This window comes from Halyomorpha halys, unplaced genomic scaffold, assembly GCF_000696795.3.
Source record: "Halyomorpha halys isolate HHAL.00 unplaced genomic scaffold, Hhal_1.1 Scaffold95.1, whole genome shotgun sequence".
Taxonomy (NCBI): Eukaryota; Metazoa; Arthropoda; class Insecta; order Hemiptera; family Pentatomidae; genus Halyomorpha; species Halyomorpha halys.
In genome coordinates, this window is record NW_027108063.1 from 654481 (window position 1) to 682256 (window position 27776).

The window sequence follows — 27776 nt, forward strand, 5'->3', positions numbered from 1 at the left end:
GAGAGAGAGAGAGAGATTCAGAACGAGTATATATCAACTTCAAACGGATAGGTTCCCATTTTTTTAATCATACATTTATTATTATGATACTTATCATAGTTCCTCATAATATAGTCTTTATTTTTTTTCATGAGCAATTATTATTAACAATAATTTTAACTGTTAATTGTCTTCTTTGCTTTAAAATTTCCTTATTATTTGATCCAAATAAATATATTTTGTCACTGATTACAATTTTTCCACAATTTACATAGAAACTTAATCATAATGATCTACTATCACTTTTCATTGAATTATTGAGAATAATCACAGACTATTAAATATAAAAATTTAAGACTAAGAGTCATTAGTTGAGTTAAATGTGGATATATTATAAATAATGTTATATTTATTTTGATCGCATGCCAAAGAAACTAGAAAGAAAAGGTAAAAGCAAACGTTATAATTATTGTTAATTTAATCCTGATGGTGAAAAATAAAAGTGCCTTGAAACGTCGAATGGATATAAAAAAAAATAAAGATTATACAACGAATAAGTAGTTCCATAAGCATTAATATGCTAAAAAACTAAAAACATAATGTGTTAAAAAACCATAGAAAATTAAATTAATTTGCATTAAAAAAAAAAATGTTATCACCATTATAATATAAGTAGCATGTAATTAAAAGAATTCTACTTATTATTGCTTTTAAAATACTAAATCCGTTTTGGATTTCGATGGCCAGATTGAAAATAAACCAAATCAACTTGTATATTTTCAAAACACTTACTTATTTAGTTCGAACAGATGTATTATTTCCAGTAACATATGCTTTCCGTCAATAGATCTGTTAGTTTTCCAACTTCAATTATTTTCAAATGTAACGGTTTAGATTTTTTTCAAGAATTGTTTGTTAAATGTTTGCTGGGCTATTTTATACGATCATACTTCTAAAATAGAGTTCTTTGACGAAAAAAAAAATTAACAGTCAGGAATGTAATAATCAATCAGATTGTTCCATATGCAAACAATACAGTTAAATAATTTATTAATTCATTCATTTTGATTAATTTGTATAACATAATATTATTAGATTTTAACTAATTTTCATTATGAATTTGAGTATGGACTAGGATTGAATTTTATGAACTTCCTTCTGAGAAATCGAATTGTACTAATCATGATAAATTTTAATATTTATAACTAACCCTATTTTAAATAGGAATAAAATTATTATATTTTATTATTAATAAAAGTAAAAGAACTTATTAAATGACATTTTTAAATTTAAATTTTTGTTTCAATGTAGGTGGGCTTGGGGAGGGGGGGAGAGTGTACATTGCATTTCGCAACTTTCTGCCTCCAGACAACAAAAATAGACCAGGTCTTTGGCCGTATCTAAATATATTCCTGTCCCGTGGCACTCTTTTTCTATATCAATAATCGGAACTTTATTTACCACTTATTCAAAAACTACCCAAGGCAAGCTGTTATTTTCGTACGTCTGACCGGGTTTTTATTTTGAAATTGAGTTTTTAGCTCAACCTTTCCCCAGGGATGGTCTGCCACAGAACTAAAATAAGAGAAAACACTAATAATGAAGAATATTCTTTATTACTTGCTTTACTTACTCAACTTCAACTGAGGTATATCAAAAACTATTTTTTTTTTTAATACAAAAAACTTTATTTATTCATAGATATTACAATTTGCCACACAGTTGTGGGCAATAGGTAATAGTGATGTAATCATCACGTTCCTACTAAAATAAAATAAGAATGAAAAATAAATAAATAAATGAAAGAAAAAAAGTACATAAAAATAAATAAAATCTCTCTTAAAATATACACAAATAGAAGGATAAAGAAAATGAGCATAATCAAACTATTTATCAAAAACTAATAGCAAAATTATATCTATATCAGCTGTAAAATGTTGTACAATAAAATATAATAATTAAAATCATTCATTATTTAGTTATTACAAACTATCCCTCGACAATTTGAGCCTTTTGAGAGCAAAAGTGCTGTAATTAGGTAAGAATTCTGTTCTCATCAAAACAAGTTTTCATAAAAAAAAAAAAAAATTAATTATGAAGTGCATTAACAACAAATACTATTAAATATTTGAATATGATTGTGGCTAATTCGATTTAAAGGAAAGTAACTTTTATTTCTAACAAAAAAACTTCGTTCCTTCTCCTGAAGTTTCGTATATCTCCAGATTTAGCTTACATCACTTTCGCAAATCCTCATCAAGATAGTATAGAGATAAAAACATTATCATTGCGAATCAATCTCGGAAAATAATCATTTCCAAGTTCAAAATAGGAGGGTATCATAACACAAAAAGGCCGGAACCACCCTACTAAGACACCCTGAGAATGACAGTCCCATATCCCTTATAAAATATTTGCTTAAAACGGGAAGATGAAACTTAAAATAGTTTAATCGGGCAATATTTAAAAAGCACCTGAAATTGAAAAACGCGTGCAGACTTATGAATCTAAAGGTTATAAATCTTATTTTTTAAGATATTTTATATGATGTACCAAAAATGTTTCTATTTTTGAGTTTACTAGTTTCAATTTGAGATATTCAATATTAATAAAATATGTTGTATTCTGTACCTTCCAACTGTATTTTGGGATACTTCCTATATTATCTTGGAAATGTTCTAAGAATGAAAAAAAAAAAGCATTGACAAAGATAACCGCAATTCATTATTCTCTTCACAACTTTGTATGAACGTATGTCATAGGTTGTGAGGGCGACCTTGTCAGTAATTCTAGGAAACAAAATGATGTAAATAAATGAAAGGGCAATATATTATCTGTGTATATTATTTCTCAAAGGTAACCTTTTGTAGTATTAGTTATACAGAGATATTACTTATTTATTAGATAATAAAGATTATCTCAACAAATGGGGAAAATTCCCTTATATTACAAAATGACGCCTAATTAGAGTTTTCATTCGACCATATCTTGGTCATTCATGAAAAAGAAAAAGTAACTGTGATAGAGAAAAAAAATATATCACTATCGACGTCTTAAATAAAAAATAAAACGAAAATTTAAATATTATATTGAAAGGTTTTTCTCATTTCATTAATCTTTTTTTTTTTTGGAGGGTTTCATCAGCTGATGCCTGTTTAAAATGACATAATTTTAAATATTTTGAACTTTAATTAAATGAACATTTTTCACCATCAGTAGTTTATGCTTTTATTTTGTTTTTGTTAAAATAGATATAAAAGTATATAAACATGACACTATAAAATCAGAATTAAGCGAAGGTCAATTTTTCACTTTCATAATTTTTTTCGAAGTAATTTTGTAAACCAGAGGAGCATTTAAAAAATGGCACGTTTTAAAATTAGATACATTTTATAAATAAATACTTGTGTTTAATTATTTTGCACACTATATCACCATATGGCTTCTTATAAATATATCATACAAAAATAATTCGCATGAGCCAACTAGTAAATATAATTTTGTATGATTTTAGATATATGGATACCTCATTAAGTTATAAGAATTCTAAACACTCATATTAACACAAATTCTGTAGAATTTATTTTATTTTTTACTTAATATGTGATTATTTTCTTATTCTATAGGAAACAGTATCATGATAAAAAAAAATATCATGATCCACACAATAGGGATCATGATATTTTTTTTTCATCCTCTTGCATTTTGTGCAACAATATCAAAGGCAGTACATAAATCTACCACTGGCAAGAGAGGCGCTAAACTGAGCGAGCCAAAATATATCGCCTCCAGAATCCCGTCACACCTGAGGCGATCCCTTGGCTCAGCTCCATCCCAAAACAAAAACTCTTGACCTGGAACCGAAGGGAACAGTTATTGCATCTTGATAGCACCCATATCGCTCTCTCGATTTAAAATTAGCCCCCTTAAGATAAATTTTACTATAGATTAACCTGGCGACTAGGGCGAATTTTTTTTCTCCTCTTCGATTCCGTTTTTTATTTATCCTCTCAAAGGAACCCGAGAGGCGGTCAACGACCCGTCAGAAATAAATACGTTCTGGGACCGGGCGTTGGCCGAGGATTGAACTAGTGCGGAGCGATCGAGTGGCTGCAATACTGCACTATATCAGTTCCTATACCAAACCCTGATATACATCTCTGGATTAGGTCAGGATCATATCCTCATGAACTGATTAAAATAGCGCTTCTTTCTGCTGAATGAGATATTATTGATCTGGAAAAAAGAGTTATAACTGAGTGAACCAGTGATCAAGTGATCCATAATAATAATTAAAACAATAAAAATAATTAATTTAAATAAAGAAAGAAACGTCAATTTGTTTTTAATAAATTTCTATTCATTTAGTGAATTCACACGTTATTATTATTCAAGAAACAGGAGGTTCTTCAATAGTAACAACAGCTCATTACAATGAACAATTATGACCTGATCAGCGCTAAAAAAAAATCATGTTTTAGGTTTGGCGAGTTGTGAGTATATATATATTTGAGGTTCTTGAGGATCAGTTAATAGTAAAACAAATAACTATATTGAGACAATGTTTCGCGACATCATTGTATGCATAATAATGCCCTACAGTGAAAAAAAAAAGTTTTTAAACACGAAAATGCACTAAATACAAATTAATATTATAAAATAGAAACATTGCTAAAATTATAATTAAATATTAAAAATATGGAAATATTAGTAGGACTAAATCATACAAGGTTTGCAGCTTAATATTATAGTGATGTTTCTACTTATTAATCTTATTTTGTATTGCGTACATTTTAGTGCTAAAAAAATCAGTTAAGGATTTTTTTTTTAAGAAACTTATTTTTTTACTGCAGGGCATAATTGTGCGAACAACGAAGTAACGAAACCTGACCTCAATATAGTTTTACTATCATTTACTGATCTTGAAGAACCTCAAAAATATATATCATGAACAGTCAAGAATAAAGTTATCAATACATGTTTGTGTGTATGTGTGCAAGACAGAGCTTTCATACTTTATGTACAGCTAGAACGTATTTGTACAAACCACGATTCTTTGAGAGAGAGAGAGAGTGAGAAATACTTTATTCATCTATGCTACCCAAATACATCAGGTTGCTATATCACACAGCATACTAATCAATCCGTAATCGGACAGATATAAATTGCATATAAATTACATGGTATAATAAAATAGAAAGAAAACAATTTTTTTCCCTACAGTTGACTTTTACAATCAATTTCGGTCTATACACCAAATACAAATATTTCAATTCATTCCTTTTTTTTTTCCACCAACTCAGACTGGCTGCTAAATCAGCTTTTGATATAAATTATTAATTATTCTAAGACCAAAAGAACTAACTCGGACCTTTAACGCTACGCACTATTAATGATAATACAATAAAACAAAATTGAATATTATCATGTAGATACTTATTTATGTTTCTGTAACTGAAATACTACTAATGGGTAGATTCTCCACACTTCTGTATCATGTTATTAATATAACTCAAAACATATTTACTTATTGTACAGTTGTAGATATTTTTGAATAAATTAAATAAAAAATTTTCAATAATTAAAAAATATCATGTTTGTTTTATACTCCCTTCTCATTTTCAATTATTAGTAGAATAGAAAAAATACTGATTATTGACAAGACTTATATCGGCTAGCGGCACATTAGAAAACAAATAAATAAATATATATCATGATTCATTATTATGCTACTTTTTTATTCGATTTAGAGTATTTTATACGATTAATACGTTACTTTTAGAATTTGTTTATTTTATAATGCGTTAGTAACATATATTAGAAAAAAAATTAAATTATATAGTTTTAATATTTTGAATTGCACACTAATGATTCCTTCTTGAAGCCCCATAAGAACGTATTTGCCCCCGAATGTTATTATAATGCAATAGACCTATTCTGAATTATAAAGTGCATGTACAACGCAGTAAATGATCACAATCGAATGGCTGTTTAATGTTATTAAGATTATTTTATGGAGAGGTTTATTGCCCGCTGAAAGGAAGTATTAATATTTAACAAGTGCTCGCCGACCCTGCCCACACAACTATCACCGACAGCTGCGATAAATAACAGCCGTGCCGCAGCTCTGTAATTATCTCAAAAACTTAATTCAACAAACGTAACGTGATTTATTTTTTTGTTTTAATGGTGATTTATATCTTGCGTAGGAAAAATATAGATCACCATCAGAGAACAGTCGAGAATGCCGATGTAGAATCGTTTTAGTAACTTTTCGACTGGCATAAATAATTATTGAGAAACATTAGAGAATTGCAACCTATTAAAAAAAGTATGTTTGAAGCATCTAAAACTTACCAAGTTTATAGCGTTTTTGAAGTTAAGAGGGAGTTAAACAAACTAAAAAAAAATTCTGAAAAAAGGTATTTGGAATTTAACTGGTAATTTTTCGAATACTAGACGGAAATGCTACTAACTTACAAAGGAAATATAGTATATATCAAATAGCTTCAAGGTTATACTTGGAGTGAAACTTGAGAGAATCCGTTTAGTGGAATAATATTTTTATCTGTACATGCCTTAGAATCAAGGAGCTTTATTTACATATCTTTTACACACTTTTCATACGAAAACCGTTTTTAATTTTTATTGATTTCCTAAAAAATCTGCCTATCATGGAAGCGAGGAATTGATTCCCTCCGATTTGTTTCCTGATTGCTTCTTACGCATAGGAACAATCCACCATATGACACGACCGTGGTCACTAGGCAGAGGATGAACTGAACCGAAGAACTACCCTCAAATGTACAAAGTAGAGGATGACGAAGACGGACCATTGGTTGCAGACGCGGTCCAGACAATGCAGGTATCCCCTGCCAACCGCGGCTATATATATCTATACAGTAGGGCCAACATAAATTGCCAGGTGTTTATATTCCCACTTTCTTCCTCCGTCGACGGCCTATCAATGGTTCGTTCATGAGTCATGGAGGATGTCGCTCCCCACGTGAAACCTTGGTGTGGATGGAAGGTGGGCATCGCGTGGATCGTGATTTGATATGAAAAAGCACTCTCTTCAAACCATATGGAGAAAGTATACTCGGAATAATATGTCTGCCTACATATTAAAAAAAATTTAAAAACAAATTACATCCACAAATACATAAAAACAAGATCGAAGAGAAGATGCTGAATATTTTCTGTGAAGTACTCAGTTCATGCCCATTATCCTAAAACCTGACGGTAATAATTTCGGTGCTTTGCTTTAATATTTAATATTTATATAATAAATTACTGATAAACAACAGATCATTAGATGTAATTAGCAGCAATGTGAAAAAAATACCTAAATGTCCATATGAAATGTGGTTGTTTGCGCTATGAGAAGGACAAAAAAAGATATTCTGAAATGTTGAAAAAATGGTTCTGAAAACAAAGCAATGCTTCAGATAGTTAACCCGACAAAGGTTAATTGATAGGAGAATTAAGAGGTAACAACGTAGCACACAACCGTGTGACTTTCACACGCTAAATATAATTAAAAAATTGAAGCACTGCGAGAAAAGCGAACCTCCTAGTTGACAGCGCAGTGTCAGTAAACCAGATAGATAGGAAGACAAGAGATAGGAAGGAGTCCAGGTTGAGAGAGATATTATGATAATAGTTCCTAACCGAGGTTCCGTGGAACACTAGGTTCCACGATATCTCTTCCACGCAATAATTTTGGAATGGGTCATTTCACACTAACTCGATAGTTTTGAACCTCACAATATCAGATGTTCTCCATATTTGGTACAGGGTTAGTGTAATTACTCTATGATTACCAAATGCCTATGTAGGGGTTCCACCATTTACCTAATTCTACCAAAAGAATCCCACCCTTTTCCTCCTAGTGTCAGAAAGGTTCTGCCTCCAAATAAAGGTTGGGAACCACTGTATTAAGGTATGAATGTTGCAGAAAACCTTTTTGAAGATCCTTATTTCTACTCTTACTACTATTTTAATCAAACTAGCCATATGAAGATGCGTTAGATTTGACAGTAGTTTCTCTTAAGTTCTTGTTTACTCACGGAAATGTTCCTTTCGCTCACTAGAATAGTTTTGGATGATTTTTAAGATTATTGTAAGATTGAGGTTCATGATACCTTGGATCTGAGAATATGAACAAAATAATTTTAGATACAATTACGTACAATTCCAATAGATGATGATAGTAATAGATTGTACGAATATTGGATTTTGATTTTAGAAAAATCTTGATGCAATCGTTCACAATACGCAAGTTCTATGTGCGGTTTGTCACCATATTGTACATAGAACGGTAAATTATGGGTTTATAAATGAACGTAGTATAGCAAAAACAAGTTCCCAACATTTAACTTGTTTAATTCTCATGTGCATAAATTGATTTATTATTATTGTATTTTCAGATTCACAAGAAGAAGAGAATAGTGGGAAAAGTATTTTGCCGAAACATCAAGCACGAATGCCCAGAACCCAAATGCGAAGAGCCTGTCCTATCTCCAGGTCGTTGCTGCAAGGCATGCCCAGGCGATGGTATTGGTAAGTGTTAAGTTTGTATAAACCAGAGTTTTTAAAGTGTACTTAGATTCTTCATAAATATCCCCGATAACAGGGCACAATTTTGCCTCTGCAGAGCCTTTGCAGATCTCACGCAAATCCGTGAATTCTAGGTGCCGTAGGATGGGACCTAAGATGCCCAGCCGGACACAGTGGTCCAGTCAGACTATATATACTCACTTCCTAGTCTCATCCTGGACGGCAGCCAGAGACGGGTCTCCCCGGGTCATCGAATCCTACGGCTCACCTTTTGTTTGTCTGCTTGCCACCTGTCATCAGGCGCACGTCCCTCGCGGGATAAGACAGAACCTGATGGCGTCCGCTGTCAAGGGTATCTGGATTGCGCCCAAGGTTAACATAACCTGGTGGAGTTGCTAAGGCGGCATTTTTATTTTTAGCGTATTTCACATTTAGAGTATTTTGGGGTGGCTTTCTACATTAATTCTTGGCCCCTGTTCCAGAACTATTAGTAATCTCAATTAGTCTAAGATTCATGATCGGGACTGACATAGACAGGGATGAATTACACGTAACATCCATCTTATTTTCCCCCTTTTTATATTCGCTCTGTATTAGATTTATTTTAATGAATCATCATATGCCATGGGTTTGGCGAATAAAAATATTCCCATACTTTGTCAGAGTCATAGGCTAGAATCAATGGCCTAAGTCTATTCCTGAACCTGCTGATGACAACTAGCTTATGTAGTCAGTATACAAGATACATATATTAAGAGACGCATATGCAAGTCGGTGTTGCATTAGTATATCAGGCTGAATAAAAAACAGTTGTATTCATTTTAACCTTAGGAAGTACATAAAGCACTGGAATCGAAGGCCTTACATGAGAACCTTAAAGATTTTTTTTTTTTTACGAGTTAGTTTATTTTTCGTAATTTAAATGAAAGCTGCGGAATCGACTTTGAACTTATTTAGACGATTTTTACCCTTTTTAACCCATAATATTTTCAGTTAAGATGTTTCCTTACACTTGAAAAATAAAATAATTTATGGCTATGAAGTAAATTACAAGGTTCACCCATCAAGATCACCCATGTTGTTTTTTTCAATTAAATTAATTAATTTATTTACTTTTTTTTATCTTTATAATTTTTTTTTATTTGCACCTGTAAATCTAGTTTACAATCAACAAATGAGCTGTACTATTCAGGCATTCCATGAGTTGGCATGAGGGAGACACCACCCAGTGGTGCATTCACCTGAAATGATTTGATTACACTAGGAGGTCTCGCATCCAAATCCTCTTCAGCCTTCGCCGAGTTACGTCAGGAATGTCATGTGTTGCCATCTGTCTTACAAATTTATTGAAATGTCCATGTAGTGTGTTGTGAAACCGTTTGTATATCATATGACTGTGGTTCGTTATAGTTAGAATGGGTAGTTCGGTGAGAATGGCCTCATTTGAAACATTGAGTGGCGAGTTCGTGGTCAGTCTTAAAAATTGCGATTGAAAAGTTTTTATTTTTGTAATCTGTGTCTTTTTAGAAGGTCTATAAATTTGGCAGGCGTAAGTCCATATAGGTTTTAGTAAATAATTGACAATCAATTGTAAATACGTCAAGTTTCTATCTGAGGAATAATTTAGTACATCTGTGTAATATGATTTAAAAATTTTTACTCTATAAAATACAATATCAACGAACCTACTATTCATCTCTGTAAATCTCATTAACTTAGTTTTCACAGAACATTAATGAATTCTGCTTTATCATCTTCAGCATGAAAAATAATTCATGATTACGTCATCAAAGAATCCTTATTACTGGAAACAGCTTTTTTCCAATTCCAGGTTATGAATTGATTTTATATTTTTTGTTGGTTAGGTAAAATGATGGTACACTTATTGTTTTATAAGCATTGATCAATAATGATAAAACAGTATAGAATGCTTTTAGTAAATGTAAAATTTAAATTGCAATGTTTAAGATAAAGGGTGAGGTAAACAACTTGAGAGAGCCAACAATATCTGGCACTAAAGACTATTATTCATTTTTATTGACTCTCAAGGGCTGTATTTAACTTCTTAATAGTCAAAAACGGTTACTTCATTTTCAGCTAAGCACTTTTTTTTTTTATTGTCTCAACTTACTAATGTAAAATTTAACGGTATCACTATTAACTTATGTAATTTTTACGAAGTAGCTTAGATTAATGATTAGTTCCTGAATCTCCTTCTAGATATTAAAAATTATAACAACAATGAATGTTCAAAAATTTTTTTATAAATACTATTTACAACTGTACATTCATATATGTATGTCCAGTAAATTTGATTTTAGCTTCTAATGGATAGAGAATACAGGTGTAAAGAAACTACCTATTGGTAGCTCTCTTATGACGTTTACATTTGCAGGTCTAGTGGCGATCTTTTCAGGCACCTCGGAGAATTGTCGGGAATGACAGAAAAAGAAAGGTTATAAACTAGTGGGTTTCGGTGGTTAGGGAGTTTATAATGGAAGTAATGGCATCTGGTTCGGGCTAGATCGGTTACATAGGGAACATTGACTTCTTTATTTATGATTTTATTTGTGACAATATAAGGGGCATTGAGGATTTTAAAAAGGATTTTGGATTGTAAGGATTGAATACGAGAGGAATTCGAAGGTTTAGTGGAGCCCCAAAGCTCAACTCCATATGTCCAGATTGGCCTTATTACAGTCATGTAGATCATTCTTTAGTATGTATTTTAAGAGGAGATGAGGAGATCAGTCTTTTTTAATTAATTGGAAGCTTAGAAAGTTTGTCTAGTAAGTTGTGTAAAAGTCGAAATCGACGTGTAGTTTTCTGTCTTTTCTTGTGTTAGGATTACAGGTTAGTCGTTTGTCCAGATGTAGGCAAAGGTAGCGGATCTGTTCTACAGGGGTAAGAGCAACATTATTAAAGGATACTGTAGTGCAGTCAGTAGGTATTTATAATTTAATTCAGTGGTTCCCAACTGGTTTCACATGGCCCTATGGTTCACTAATGATATATTTTGTCAGTATACATAGATTTGAACAAGCAAATGCGCTTTGAAAGTCCATTAAAATGTACCTCTGTCCCAAGCCGGGATCAAAGTTTGGTTTAATCATATTTTTGCTAGGTTAAATGTGTAAAGAAAAAAATTTTTTTTTTTAAAAGTGCAATATAAGTATATATAAATTTTACAATAATATATACGTATATTAATAAACAAAAAAATTTCAGAGGCTTAGGTTTAGTTCAAGGTTGTTCGTTGTGGGTTTAAACCAGGATCGGTCAATATTTATTTCTTGGCTGCCAGTGTCACTCGGGTGTATAAGACAATAAAAATCTTGAGCCTCAAAAGGAAATAAAATTCCACGTCCAGATTAACAAGTATATTCACATAAAATGTTTACTCCAGGTTATTCAATTTTAAAGGCGTGTATTTGGACTTGGTAACGGTCAAAGCGGTTGCAACTCCAGTTGCGTAAATATTAAGTGCTGTCAGATTGTAGAACTGTACTGGACTTATAATACCTAATGGTGGGAACTAATAAGCATGTCTAATAAGGTTACTAATTAATAAGCCCATATAAGGCTACGTTAAGGAAAGCTGTTTCGTAACGGTATAATAAAAGTTTGTATTGCATTCATTTAATTCATTCCTTATGAAACAATAATTATTTAATAACTTATACACAAAGAGTTAATTAAACATTATAGTGAACTTAAAATAGTGTTTTACCAAATATTCCAAAGCTTCATTTAAATGAACTGTTAAAAGTAGATTAATACATTATTTTAAACCAATAAATCTTTTTCTGGCATTTACATTATAGTATTACGTGAAATATTATACATTTTAAATTCTTCTTTACTGCTTTATTGTTTATACTCAAACATAAAGTGGCGGGGCAGAAAGGTAAGAATTCCCTTCCAATTTCTGTGCTTTTGGTGTTGAGGGGTTGTACCCATCACCATACATCCTCGATTACAGGAATATATATACTACATATATATTTGTTTATACACATAAAATAAGGCATACACACAACCTTTTTATATGTTATAGCCTTCTTTTTTTTTTCTCTCTTCTCTCTCCCAACTATCTCTTATCTTATCCAACAAATACCATAATTCTATATGATGAAATGTTTTTTTATTCGGTTTTGCTGATTATATTGTCTAGTTTTCCGTTAGATTCCTTCAATGCTATCCTTTATACAATCGCCTTATCTATAGATAATCAATGCGTTGATATGCTCTCTAGAAAGTAAAGATCCTACATTCACCGAATACAGAAACTGAATGGGAGGAGATCACCAAGGTCCCCCAGGGAGTTCTCTTCCCATGAACGGTACCTCCTTACAACCTGTTTCCAGGAAAACCCTTCACCACATCGGGGAAAACTCCGTCATCTTCGGAAGCCCGTTAGGACGAGCAATGTGGTAAAATGCAGCGAGACACAGGGGCCCGTAGCCCGGACCACATTTGGAATGTCGCTGCGTCACACTTCCAATTCTGGCCGCAGACAACCGTACATAGCGTTCCTTTCTCCGCCTTCCTGGCTCTTCCTAAATCGCCGTCATGCTTCTTACCGAGCTGCCTTCCTACCTTCGGGCATATCTCGCGGAATAGAACAGAATATTTTCTCCGAAAGTCTTGCGGGATCGAGTTAAGACACCACAAGAACATCATTCATTAAATGTAGCATGATTAAAATAATCAAATATCCTTCAACGATAACGGCCATTAAGTCCAACTTAATTAACTTGATCTAATTATTCAACCAGGACTTAAGTGATTAATCGCTATGTACATAGCTACAAGTAAGTATATATTTCGAACTTTATATAAGATATTACTACTGATGACGCCATTATTTAAAGTTCAAATGATATATATATGTAAAAGAACAAAATAGTTTTCAACTATTTATTGTCCGACGTTTCGCCTCACTATGCAGGACTTCATCAGGGCTAAAAATATACAAAAAAAACTAAGAACATTACAACAATAAGATACAAAAAATAAATTAAGGTAGGATAAATATTATGTAAAAAATAAGTGAAAAGAAAATTATAAATAAATAAAGGAAGGAAGACATAAAATAGTATTAATATAAAATAAACTTGAATAAAAAATGTTAAGAATAAAAAATTACGTAAACTATACGGTTAAAAATTTTACTTTTCTGTTTTTTCGTTTTATATGCGTCTCTTGTACTTTTATAACCGTATAGTTTACGTAATTTTTTATTCTTATCATTGCTACGTAATTTTTTATTCTTATCATTGCTTATTTTATATTACTACTATACTACTATATGTCTTCCTTCCTTTATTATTATTTATAATTTTCTATTCACTTATTTTTTTACATAATATTTATCCTACCTTAATTTACTTTTTCGTATGTTATTGTTGTTTTTGTATCTTTTTAATCCTGCAAAGTGGGGCGAAACGTCGGACAATAAATAGTTGAAAAATATTTTGTACTTTTTTGATCGCAACCCTCTTGCATCTTCTTCAGATATTAGAATTAGGTTAGGATCGTATTTTTATTTTGACAAGCATAAGTACAGCATTAACGCAAAGACAAACTTCACCATGTCAGAACAGAGAGTCGCACATTAGAATAGAGTAACGAACATTAGAAATCACATACCCTTGGATCGTGCTTATTAACTATTGAACTATTCTACTTACATTAATTAAGCGCTAGGTGATTGTTCTAGTAGATTAACATTTTACTAGTAAATTATAAATATATATATGTTTAATGCAGCAAAAATATACAGATTTCTCGTGACATTATCATGTAAAATTCAGAAAAAGGTTTATTAGGTTTAAATATAAGGATATTTACTTGAAGTTAAAAGATGTAATTCTAGGACCGTTTTATCAACTTTCAAACCCAATCCCCAACCTACCGCGTATTATTAAGTATAGGGATGACAGGAATTATTTTATTTGCTACAATATAATTCGTGATATAACGCGTTAAAAAAAACTTCACGCGCCAGAAAATGTCCTTCGAAGATCCGCAGGTATTTGACATTTGCCTTGGGCATTCACGCACATATCTCAGACATCAATCAAAATTACCATGCTACATGCAAACTCGAATTGTTACCAAATAATACATAATAATTTGATAGGTTCTATGAAATATTGTTTATTAATGATTCTAAAAAAATTGCCCTACCCTCAAATTTGCGATTTCGAATGAAATACGTTTTTGTTCCTATGTAGTAGGAGTATCGTATAATTATGTTGTTAAATATTGCGACATAACTCAATTATATACGTGTTACGTGTGGAGATATTCGTTTTCACAGAATGATAATTTGTTTTAATAGTCTTTATTAAATTCATACTCTTGTATGTTTACATAATTTACATAAAACAAATCTATATTTGGCTGTTTTAATAGTTATCCCCGAAATGTTCCGCATCTGAGCCAGACTGGACGAGTTCTCGAAATATAATTGTTTTAAATATAATACTTTTACTCATTTGTAAGCAAAAGCAGTAGATAACATTTCTATAAGATCATGTAGGAACGAACCCGCACAAACCTTAAAAATGTCTTCAAATTGGGCTGACAGTAATACCAGAAAAATATTTGGTTACAGATAGATATGACGGATTGAACCTAATTAGCTTCTTAATGTCAACCATAAAATGATAAATACATGGAGACATTCTTTATTCTCAGGGTAAAACTCTTTTTTATGGTTTATCAAGTGGTATTATTGTTATTATTTTAAACATTAAATAGCGTGATAAAACCATAATTGGTCATTCTCTATTTACTTTCGATTTAGTTTTAGGCAGCCAGTAATCAAAAGATCTTTTTGCTTTGGCCCACTCAATTAATACAGCTTTGAATTCCAACTATCTTCTCCCACGCCTCTGGAATTTCAACACTAAAGGTATTTACGCACTGGAATTCTTTGAGTCGATTCATGTTCCGATTCAGAATCCGGGCTGCATAAATTTATTGTTCGGATACGTCGAGGCTGTTCAACAAACCACCGTGTTCACAGCAAGATTCAGTTCAAATTCATCTGTGATTGAAAAAATTACGAAGGTTTCTTTTCGGGAATATCCTCTGAGAGCTACTTTCAATTTTTCCCAGGTTTATCAATTTGAAATAAAAATTCATAATATGTGTAACCTGTTTTATTCATATTATTATAAGTAAGTACCTACGTTTTATTTCTTACCAATCAACCATAATTTACAAACATTATTTATAGTATTATGAGTCAATAAATCCAATATGAAACTACAATCACGTACATGCTTTTAACTCCATCAAGTAACCCCTCAGGTTCTATTCCGCAACGTAGTAACACAAAAAACTACCAAACATTGAAGTGAAAAACAAGAGCGGGTTCTGAGTCTCGTTTACAACACACTAGATTCATCCTGACAATGAGTCGGGCTTGCCCGTACGCAGGAGAGATTCTCCGTAGATGTAAAGAGTCGCAGTGCGTACTAGGTTTTAGGTTTACAATTTTATTTTCCGACCTGCCCCTCATTGTTTTTATTTAAAAATCTCTGACAGCGTCAACTTCATTAAAAATTACAGATATCACAATTCTTTTTACTTCTTCATTCCCTTCAAGTTACCCATAATATATTTAAACGTCTTACTAATCGTTTCATCTCAATGAAATTCTAGAGTTATTAGTTGATTGTGCTAATAATAATCGAGTGGAAAATTTATTATTGATGTTGTGAATCACTTGCGAATACAGGCCCTGATGTGTCTAAGATCTAGCAGTTATACTATCCACCCAAGAACGGCGATCCAGCAATCTCAAAGACACCAGACATGAAACAAAACAAATTTTCGATTTGTTCCCCGCGATGGTATCGGTCCCAGAGGAAATATAAGTCAGGCGCCTGCGCGGTGGTCCCAGCCGGATACGAGTGGGCTGATGTCACTGATCAATCTATATCCTATAAATTCCAATTAAATCAGATTACACAGGCATAAAAAATGACAACAATTCAAGGTGATAAATGTTTTAAAAGAACTATTATTATCTTCAAGGCCGTTATGCAATGTAGGAACCGCGAAATGTGGTCCGCTCTAGGAGATAGTGCTCCACATCTGTACTATCGCAATTATCTTTTTCTTTTTTTTTTTCTATATTGTTCGCACATAACCTGTAAAAATATATAATTCTCTAATAAAAATATATTTTACGCATATGATACTAATAAATAGATGTCCTCGGAGGGCATGAGAGTGATAAAGGATTAATTTCATATAAGCATTTTATCAATATTTTTACAGGACTTTTCTTATCAAACAGCCTCAATTTTGAATAAAAAATTTTGAGTGTTCTTTTAAAGAACCGAAACAGAAACGATGACTAACTGAAATGAGATCTCCATTTTGTGAAACGAATTTTAAGACACTGAAAAAGTCTTAAACAATGCAACGAAAAATACAATGTATAAGATCATCAAAAACTATAATTTACTGAAAAACAAACTAAACTAAGCACATTTAATCTATACTTGTTCCTAATTGTTACTATGACAACTTCATACTCCGAAACTATTTTCGTCATTCAAATTTTTTAATAAGTGTGAAAACGTATTGTGGAATTAAAATTTTCGTAATTAATATAGTGAGATTATATAAACATATTAATAAAAAGTGAAACTTTATTAAAGTTTGTTGCTATTTAATTGCCACTTTGACTATTTTAAATTGCCACTTTTACAATATATTATAAAATCTCTGGAACTCCATTCCCCCAAAATACGTCAAGTACTAACCCTTTCCTCGTTTAAATTCCGTATATTTCTCTCCTTTTTGCTTCACCAATCTGACCCATTATTATAATAGTACAGATATTTTTTATTAACTTTTTGTTGTTTTTATTTAGTCAGTTAGTTTTTTAATTAATATATTTTTTCTCTCTGTATATAAATTATCATTAAGTGTGGCCAAACTATTTTATGGCCAATAAATGTTATTATAAAATTAAAATTGCTTTAGTAATTAATCTAAAGGGACCTAGTCCCAGAATAATAAACTATTTTTCATTTCATTTCATTTTCCTTGAAATTTCTACAAGAAATGAGACTAGGTTACTATTGTATTTTAGGGTTCTCATAAACTTTAAAAATACTAGTCATTAATACATATGTTTTTGAACCACTATTTCTTGCTCCAATCTATTTTTTATGTTGTTAACGATGTGTATTAATAAATAAATATTATCTATGCTTTGTATTTTTCTTAGCGATTAAAACCGTCCTTGAGGGCGATCCTCCCACTTTTAATAATAAATTGTTATGTTCAGAAAGAATGTTTGTTAAAAAGCATGACTATGGGTAGAAAATAATTACAATCATTAATTATAATAAAAAAGAACTTTTTTTAGTCCTAAACACTTTTAGATAATGTAATTAGAAATAACATTAACATTTACTGGTTTATTAAACAGCTTTTTTCTGGCATTATTCCAGAGATAATGCACTCTGTTTTGCAACTCTGACAGACTACTTGCGATTAGGTCTGGAAAATTGAATATTTAATCCGTATATATATTGTAAAAACTATTTGTGAGAAAGTAAATCAAAAATCAAAGTAACTAAATAAAGATAAATATTTTAAAAGAAAAAACTAATTTAAGAACACGATCATCGTATTTTTCGTATCATACGATTTATTCAAGAGGTTAATACATTTTTTTTTTGTATACGTTTAAATTGTTTGGTTTTCCGCACCGTTTTCTCGCAAATATTCGAAAGTAATAAACATTCTAGTTCTTGATGGTTTAATTCGTCAGGACACGTTGGATCAAAAAAGTAATCAATAAATACGTCTTAAAATATGATATAATATCAGATGGTAAAAAAAAATATATATTCCCAATCCTTAGTTATATGCATAATATGAGTTATATAGAACATTAACAATACTCTCTAAAGATAAACTACATGCCAATGTGTTTGACCCGGCAAAAATTGTAGAAGTTAAAGGGGATGAACAGGTATGCTGTAAAACTAAATACTGGATTAATTACATTTTAATAAAATAATGTTTTTATCAAAATATTCAAAACATTTAAAAAAAAAAAAAATGTAATAACATTAAACTAACACTTTTACAATTTAAAGAATTGGTCCAGAATTTTCGTCTAATTTGAATTTAGATGAGTGAAAGTTGTTAACAGCGTTCTAGAAATATTTTTGATAATAAAATCTGATTTTAAAACCTAAAGCGTTAACCGGTGTGGCATGATGCAATTTTAAGTTAACTATTATTCCAATTATAATTATTACTTACTTAGGAAACTTTAGCGACTTGTTTGGTCGTACATTAGACATTTTCAGCATTAGTGAAGTACTATGCGAAAAATAGTTCATCTTTTATGATAAATTCTCAAATTCAATAATGATTCTAATAAGCAAGATCATCTTATTTACACAATCGCTTTCTCCTTTCTTTTAGATTTTAAGATTGATAATGTTAAAAAATTGAAACTTTTGCAAATATATATAATTTATATGTGTCTATATAAAATATTTAATTCATACTGAATAATTTTCAAAATTCACTTCGTTTTGGATAAAATAGTATTTAAAGAAAATATTGGCTCATCATTCACCAAGCGAGAGTTTATTAATAAAATTGTTGTTTCGTATACGTTATTCCAGTAAAAGATTGCATCATCTCCAGCAAATCTGAAAACTTGCTCTGCGCATTTGAGCGACACCCAATAAGTTAGCAGTTGGTTGCAGAGGTGTGAGCTATACGCTCCTCACGTGGGTTGGAGTCGTTACGAGATAATGTTTGTGTGCCTGCCCGCACGTACGTGTTTGTGAATGGGCAGAGGACCCAGCTTCGTATTTTTAGACTTTCTACCCACTTGTTCTGAGTAGGCAGCCCTCGTTCGGCGTCTGGAGGACGTAATAGATCACTTGGGTCTGTCTCAATCGGTGTCTCGGGTAGAACAGAGCAATTATGGAAAATGAGTGCCACGAAGCAGAGATTTCATAATTCCAGGAATATCTGATTCCTGTAAGTAAAGCTATGGAAGGTTCATTTTAATATCAGGCCTAATTATTCTTTAATTTTTGACTTTTAGGCGACATTTATAAATGTTTAGGAAGATGAAAAAAAAAAAAGAATAAAGTTCATTATATATTATTCTCTAATAATTTAATTATAATAATATTTGTTCTTTCAGCTGCAGACTTTAGTGAATATTGAATTATAATACTACTCCTTAGTTGTTTGATAGCAAACCATTTTTTATCTAAGGTATAGATTCATATATTTGGGCAATGGAATACTAACTCCAAGAACCCGAGTTCGAATTGGACTGTGGCAGATAATTATTATCTGTTACCAGTAGCCGTTGAGTCAACCCTTTTAGTTCGGTAGCCCTCCAGGGTCCACCCAGCCTCATAAAGTGGGTACTCATAATTCGGTAAATATCTGGCGGACGAGCGTGATTCTGACCAAATTACCTTCTCTCACAACCGTTGGTCTAGTATCAGTACTTCTTTAAAAAGTACTACACCTCTCATCATTCATGGGTTGTAGCGGTACAGATTCAATTTAAATAATTCAAACATTTGATTTAATAAGGTCTCCTCATGCTCAATTGGTAAAAGGGTGATTTTTTTAAAGTGTTCAAAAATATACTTGTTCCGGTAACCTACGGCAACGGAAAGGTTGAATCAGAAATACTGCCATGTATAGGACCAGTAGCGCCCATGTGGCCAGCATCAAAAGCTTGCCTCCTCCAGCGCTCTTGGTGGCAAGATAAGTATCCCAGACTAGTGTGAGATAGCCATCTTGTCTTTGTTCAGTGATCAGCAATATCTTCCATGTGTGAGTAGATTCTCTTGAGTGGTTCCCAGCAGCAGAGAGAGGAGAGGCTTGGAGATGCAGGGGGAAGAAAGAAGAAAAATTAAGTCCACATAGCAATAGTTAACATCTACATCATCATCAACCACCTCAATGTTAGATCTACAATTTCCATAGCCGAGTCATACAAAATTCTACTAACAATCTAATCATAATGTTTTCGGCCACCCACTACACCATTTGTAACATAAAACAATAGGATTTTATTTTTCATTTAATCATGTTCATTTTCAATTATACAGTCCACTCCAACCCAACCAGCCAACCAAAAGTGAAGTGCGTCTTACAATGCGGTTGAAGGCATACTTCATACAATACTAATTACAATTCTATATCACTTTCACTTTGGTACCATTATTATTTTTGTTATTAGTTCTGTTTGCATCGATACATATCTCAAAACTCGCAAAAATCTGAAATTTGGTACGTTGGTACTATGTAACTACTAAACACAGAATTTAGTTTATACCATGTTCTGTAGACGTAAACATGGCTCAGCTTGGTGTATTCAATTCTTAGTCAGCTAATTCTGGAGCAATCTTTAGGCGTTATACATTTTTGAGAACGCCAAGCTTGATAGTGATCTTTGAGATCAGATGAATGTTATTAAATGGTAGAATTTTCTTTTTTCATTACATTTTTTATTCATCTTACTTGTAATTTCCTTGATCCATTTCAAAAATGTATTTAAAAAATGCAACTTCAAAGCTCCTTTATCGGATCGGTCGAATTTCTACAATCAACAAAATAGAATTAAGGTTATTCAATAGAACTAATAGTTTCTTTATAGATCTGGATTATTGACACAACGGCAATGGTATCGTTTATGATACCTCGTAGCATAAAAAAAAAAATTATTTTATACACAAATTAAAATTAACATTTTATTTTAGAGATATTTCTAAAGAATTCTTTAAGTAAAGAAAAATTAAGTAGATATCCAATGAAATTATGATTGAGTCGAGATATTTCTGGAGTGATATATTGATTGTTTACTTACTATTTTATTTTTATTTTTTAATTATTAAAATCGTATTATTAATGTTTTTTTTAAGTTATGAGGCATTAAATTTTAATCGGCTTTATATATACTTAATTTTCCTTAAACTGTGAAAAATTAATTCTATGTCCGGTAGCCTTAAAAGAAAATTTCCTCACTATATATAAATACCATACTGCTTGCAAGATATGCTTATTTTATAAGTCAGATGCTTATTTTGTCTGAAAATTAATGTAAGGTAAATTATTCTTAATCTGAACAGATCGCTGGTGATTCACACACTTATTTTCGATGTGGCTGATTAATTGAAATTGGAGAAGGTTTGTTTTGAGTTCCTACAGAAACATTAACAAATTTGGAGATGTGCACGAAGCAATGGAAATAAATGATAAGTCCTCTGGATTAACTGTAGAATCTTTGGTATTTATTTTTCACTATTTCTATTACGAGTTCTCTTATTCGCATAGTGCAGTGCAGTAAATTGGAAAATTATCATTAATTTTGTGAAATTTTAAATATATATTTATAATTAAATATACATAATTAATCTTATGTTCTGTTGATGTGAGATGCGGTGTCTCTACTTAGGATGTTATTTTATTTGTTTTCTGCCCCAACTATGCCTAAATTGGCAAACTGATGACTGATTAATTATTTACTTTTAGAAACTTTGTCACAAATAAAATCATCGACAAAGACCTTAATGTTCCATTTGTAACCCATCTAGCCCAAACCAGATATCAATCCATGCATTACAAACTCCCTAACCACTCAAGCCCATTAGTTTCTAATCTTGCTTCCTCTTTTATTCCGGACAATTCTCCGAGGCGTCTGAAAAGATGATGGCCTCGAGACCTTATATTGTAAAAAAGTTTTTAGAGTGCAACCATTGGGTAGTTTCTCTACATGCTTGTACCATACCATTAGGATTTCCTCAAATTTACTTGATTTATTTATGTACAGTTGTAAATATCAATAAATAAATTTAAAAAAAAAAACTTTTAGATACTCGAAAAAAAAGTTATCAAAATCCAAAAATTGAATACTTAAACATATTTTTTATTTTGAATAAATTCGATTTGGTTATAGAATTTACTCAGGCAGATAAGATCCCTTTTGACCTTTTTATTATCAAGAATGTTTTCATACTACGGAATCCAAATGCGTAGCCGGAGCCATAATGCTGAATGGGAAACTCTATCACGTGTTATTTCACTATCAGCTTCACATTGCAACTATCTTACAAACTCATGTTTTCCCTTAATGCGAATTCCCCAATAGGTCACATAAGCACAAGGAAATAATTTGAGTTAAATATAGAGAATCAATTAGTTGTTAATTAATTGACAGTCAATTAATTGTTATGTTTCGATTAGGAGTTATAGTTATGACATTGCGATTTTTTTATTCATAATCTTCAGAGTGATTGGGAATCATAATAGTAATTAAATGTAAAATGATTTATTTTATCATTTATATCTAATCTTGTTGTAAGTACAAAAGTTAATGAGGGAAAAGTAATCAATTGTAATGAAGCATTAAATTTGTTGTCCAATTCGCTACCATAAAATAGCAATGAGCTGTTTAATTCACTACTATAAAATATCATAAGCTTTGGATCTTATATAATGTAGTACATATTACATAATATGTTAGACAATGGTTTTTTTTATTATATTAGTGATTATAATTCGGTACATACACACACAGTTTTTATTAACTAAACATATACCGGAAATAAGTCACGAACTAATTTTATCATATGGTACTGTTTAATATGTCTCAGGTGTTAACAAAAGTATAGTTTAATTTTATTGAAATATTTTTTCCAGCCAAAAAAATAAAATTAAAATAAATTTTAATATGGCTCTGTATGAAAATGATTAAGATACTTTTGAATTATATTTATTTAGAATTTCAAATTTACATACAAATTATTATTTACATATATGGAGAAAAGTGGTCTTCGAGATAAGGTAAATTCCTTATGTTTTTGAGATAAGGAACGAGACTTTGCGAACTAAGACAGGTAAAAAGTCCCAAATACTGGTACCGCAAATAATATAGAATTTTTCATAGGGAGTTTTGTGAGACAGAATATGCCAATATAGGTGGGTTGAGGTCTGGTATTTAAGCGGTAGATGGAAGAATGCAGGATGAAGATATTAAAAATATAGGAGAATTTTTTGGTTCCTAAGGATTGGCATAGGAAGGCACCGAGAAGGTATTCATGGCTAGGTATTCTAGCCATCCTTAATCGAAATATCTGTAAAAAAGTAAAAAAAAAAAAAAAAAAAAAAAGGGGAAAAACGGCATTTGTTCATTAAAACTTTGATAGCACTTTTTTGAATTCTTATGGCAATGCCAATTAAGAAATGAGAGTCTACCAGTCAGATCACGATACCTGCAATTTCAAAAATGGTTGCAATTTCAAAAAGTTATAAAAAATTAATACGTCATTCAGAACTCCATATTTTTAAAACCGGCAGACTACAATAGTAGAAAACCTAATAGAACATCATTTAAAATAGAGTAAATTTGCTAAAATATGAGCCCTAAAAGAGTTATTTATATTCAATAGTTTTGGAGATAAACTTTTTTATAAAGCAACATATCATAAAAAGTGTGTCGAAAAATCAGAAATAAAAAAAATGTTTTTTTACTGAATCATGTAATTCAAAAAAAGTGTAAATACAGACACACTTATTTATATCACCCATTGTCATGTATGCAGTCATACTATTGTCCTGTGGGTTTTGATATCATAACTTTTATTCATTTCCTTTAGAATAACCAATTATGAGTCTCGTTTTCCTGATCCTATGTACGAAACATTTGTCATGACTTCATTAGTAAACATTGCGTAAGTACCAAGTATGACTATGCATGCGATATCATAAAGGAAACATCTAAACAACAATAAAATCGACCTGACTCGCGTTAAGTATGTTTTCCCTTAACGTCATGGTTGTTCGTTATTCATCATCACAACGTCAATGTATGTGGAGGTATATCATATTTATAAGTTGCTATCGATGAAAGAAATCCTTTTTTTCGAGGAAATGGTCATACATTGTATTCATAAAAATGTACTAGATTGAAAGAAAAAAAAATTTCCAAAGAGAATTATTCTAGGATTTATTTTCGATGCAAACTAAAACATACTAAAACTTCAAACACATATTAGAAAAATAAGTGAATAATTATTTGAATATGTGTAATATATAACTGTATAACCATATAACCTCCATTTTTATTAGCTAAGGTATGGGTCAATGAACACTTTAAATGAAATGAAATTAAAGAAGATGGCAATTAATAGCAACAAAAAATATAGTAAGAATGTAGACGATTAAATAAATTATAACTAAAACAAAAATAAATTTTAAAGTACGAATTACCACTTATGAAAGCACTTCGATGGTTTACTTCACTGTGGTGCATTTACACTAATTTTACAAACAATACAATTAAAGGTTCTCTTACAGCGTAATATAATAAAATTACAACTTTCAATTAATTTTCCTAAAAGAACTTTTAATTATATTTTTCGTAAAACTAGTGAAAATGTTTGCCTCTTGACGAGGCCTTTGGAAAAAATAAAGAAAAAAATTGATATATAATCTATTTCATTATTCATTATTTTCAAAAACTATTGAGAAGTTCCTAATTATAATTATTACTTTAATGAAAACTATGTATAATTAATAGTCAAAATTGATGAGTCTGCCAAGTATAGGTAGGGGGGATAAAAAATGGCGGCTGTTTCAAAGTGATAAAAAAAACCTAATTTTTCATTCGGAGCTCTATATCTTAAAAAGTAGGAACAACACAAGAAAACCTAAGAGAACGTCATTTTAAGAAGAGTAAATTTGCTAAAATATGAGCCCTAATGGAGTTATTTACATTAAATATTTTTCGAGATATAGCTTTTTAAAAAGCAACATTTCATAAAAATGTTGTATGGGACGTACTAAAAGATCAGTAGTTAGTGACTTTATTTTGAAAATTTTTTATCTCAAAAACCATTTGACATACAGATGTCTATTAGCACTCAAATCAAAGCTAGTTTAATGGACTATAAAGAAGTTTATGACCTTTACCTTCGTAGGAATAGTAGTTTTCATGATATTTGCTAAAATAAATTGATTTTAAATAATGTTCTCTTAGATTTTCTAGTATTGTTGGTAGTTTTAAAGATACAGAGATCCGAATAAAAAATCAATGTTTTTTAAGGTTTTGAAACAGCCGCCATTTTTTAATCCCCTTACCTATAAATTGGCCGACTCATCAATTTTGACTAGTAATTATACATAGTTTTCATTAATGTAATCAAAAAAAGGGGTGAGATAACTGCCTTTTTTTCTTCCCGGCTCTTGTATTATAAGCTAGTAGTACTGCCTCAAAGTGACTTCATACTACGGTAAAATGTATGAAATAAGTCAAACAAAAAATAAAAGAACAACTTTTTTGTCAGATGTGCAAAGTAGTGACATTAATATACATCAGAATCAGAACTGGGTTATCAAGTTACCATGGATACAATGTTTATTTATGAATGAATAATTAATAAATAAAAATTGTACCGATGACAATTTATTCCTGGTATTATTTAATTGTTACGTATACAAAATGTTTTAATCCGTAAAGCAAATTATTTTTGTTTTATATAATTATGTAACTATCATTTTCTTTGATTTGCTTCTGTAATTTTTCTAAATAAAGCTCCGTTTATAAATAAATACGGATTTCTTATAAAAGGAATCATGAAGGTTTTTATTGATAATGAATTCAAGATCAAACATTTGACGGCATTACTGTTTAGTCCCTGATCTTAGAGGGTACCATCCACTTAAGACTTTAACTACAAGCTTTAGCATGAACGCAGATTAGGTCCATTGTAATAGCAGAATCCATGGACCATCTGCCTTTCAATCCGCCAGCGAAATGACTTAGCGATTACTCCCTGCACGACATTCCATCTCCTGGTATGGCAGCATATCCCAAGAGATCCCGGACAGCTGACACGACCTCCCCCATGTCATACGGCCCATTATATGCAAATCCAGATCAGTCGATTAAATACAATAGGCACAGCGTGCGCAGTTTAACTTTACCGTTACTGACTCCATCTCGTCCGTTCTCATGCAACACTCCATTGCGTCCCTACCATCGTACACAATTCTTTCATGCCTTAGAAAGCTTTCTAGTTTCTCTGTACATCCTCTGTATCTCCTTATACTATAATTTATTCCTTTATCCGAAAAATAGTATTTGTTCTTCCCCTGACTACTGCAGTGATAGCGTCAGTAAAATTAAAAAATACTACAGCTATGTGGTAGACTAAATCGACATTTTGTCTTTGAATACTTTCAAAATTTTTTTAAATAATTGTAGAAGACGGTTGGGGTGGGAGGGGATGGGTGCGGTCAGTAAGAAAAACATAAATAAACATCGAAACGTCTACACTTCAATATTTTCAATAATATTAATAACTGGAAAACTGTATTCGATTAAATGGTTTTGTTTATATCCAATTTAATTTAAATAAAATTATATCCTTTCATATCTGAACATTTTCTAATCAAAGGGTTTTGTAGTATCATACCGTCAAGCTGGAAAGGAGATGGAATTGTAATTTTGTAGTTGAAGTTGAGTAAAATTGGTTTTAAGACAAATACAAGTAAAACAATATTAAAGATTATATTATTTTAAATGATCTTAATAATTAATAAGTTAATTTTAATTTAAAAGAAAAAATAAATGGACTGAAAAAATGCACACTAGATTGGATTTATTCATAGATCTATGTCAATGTAGTTATATTAATATAAATAAATACATTGACTACTGCGTTTAGTGCAAGGCTAGAATATTTGATAAGAAAGCTATATTTGGAAATTTTGTTTTCCTTGATTAGTGAACACTCTACAATGATTGGTAACGTACGCTTCTTCATGTAAAATAAATTACTCCGATAAAAGAATGTTTTAGCTAAAAAATGACAATTCGCGACAAGTTAGATTCAAAACATCAAATAATGCTGTATCTATTTTTTTTCTTTCATTAATAATTTTATTCTTTTCATTTCGTCTTCGTGCCTTTTCGGTTATAACGAAATATTTATTTTAAAATATTTTTTTTTATTTATTTATTTAATGTAATTTACAACTGTACAAAATAATACAATAAGTAAATATGTTGTATATTTTATATACACTTGAAAATCTTGGGAAGGAACCTACCATTGGTGGTACTTCAAACATTAATTTAAATTAGAAGGTCCCGTGGCCATCTTCTTTTCAGACGCCTCGGAGGATTATCAGGAATTGTTAAGGAT

The 27776-nt window shown here is 31.0% G+C and overlaps 1 protein-coding gene across 1 annotated transcript in view; it reads left to right on the forward strand.

Moving 5' to 3' along the window:
* sog (short gastrulation) overlaps positions 1 to 27776 on the forward strand; it is a 141597-nt gene that overhangs the window by 68225 nt on the left and 45596 nt on the right. The window contains exon 4 of the mRNA XM_067046428.1: positions 8409 to 8541. Within this exon, the coding sequence (XP_066902529.1) occupies positions 8409 to 8541 (133 nt within the window). The remainder of the gene's footprint in view (positions 1 to 8408; positions 8542 to 27776) is intronic.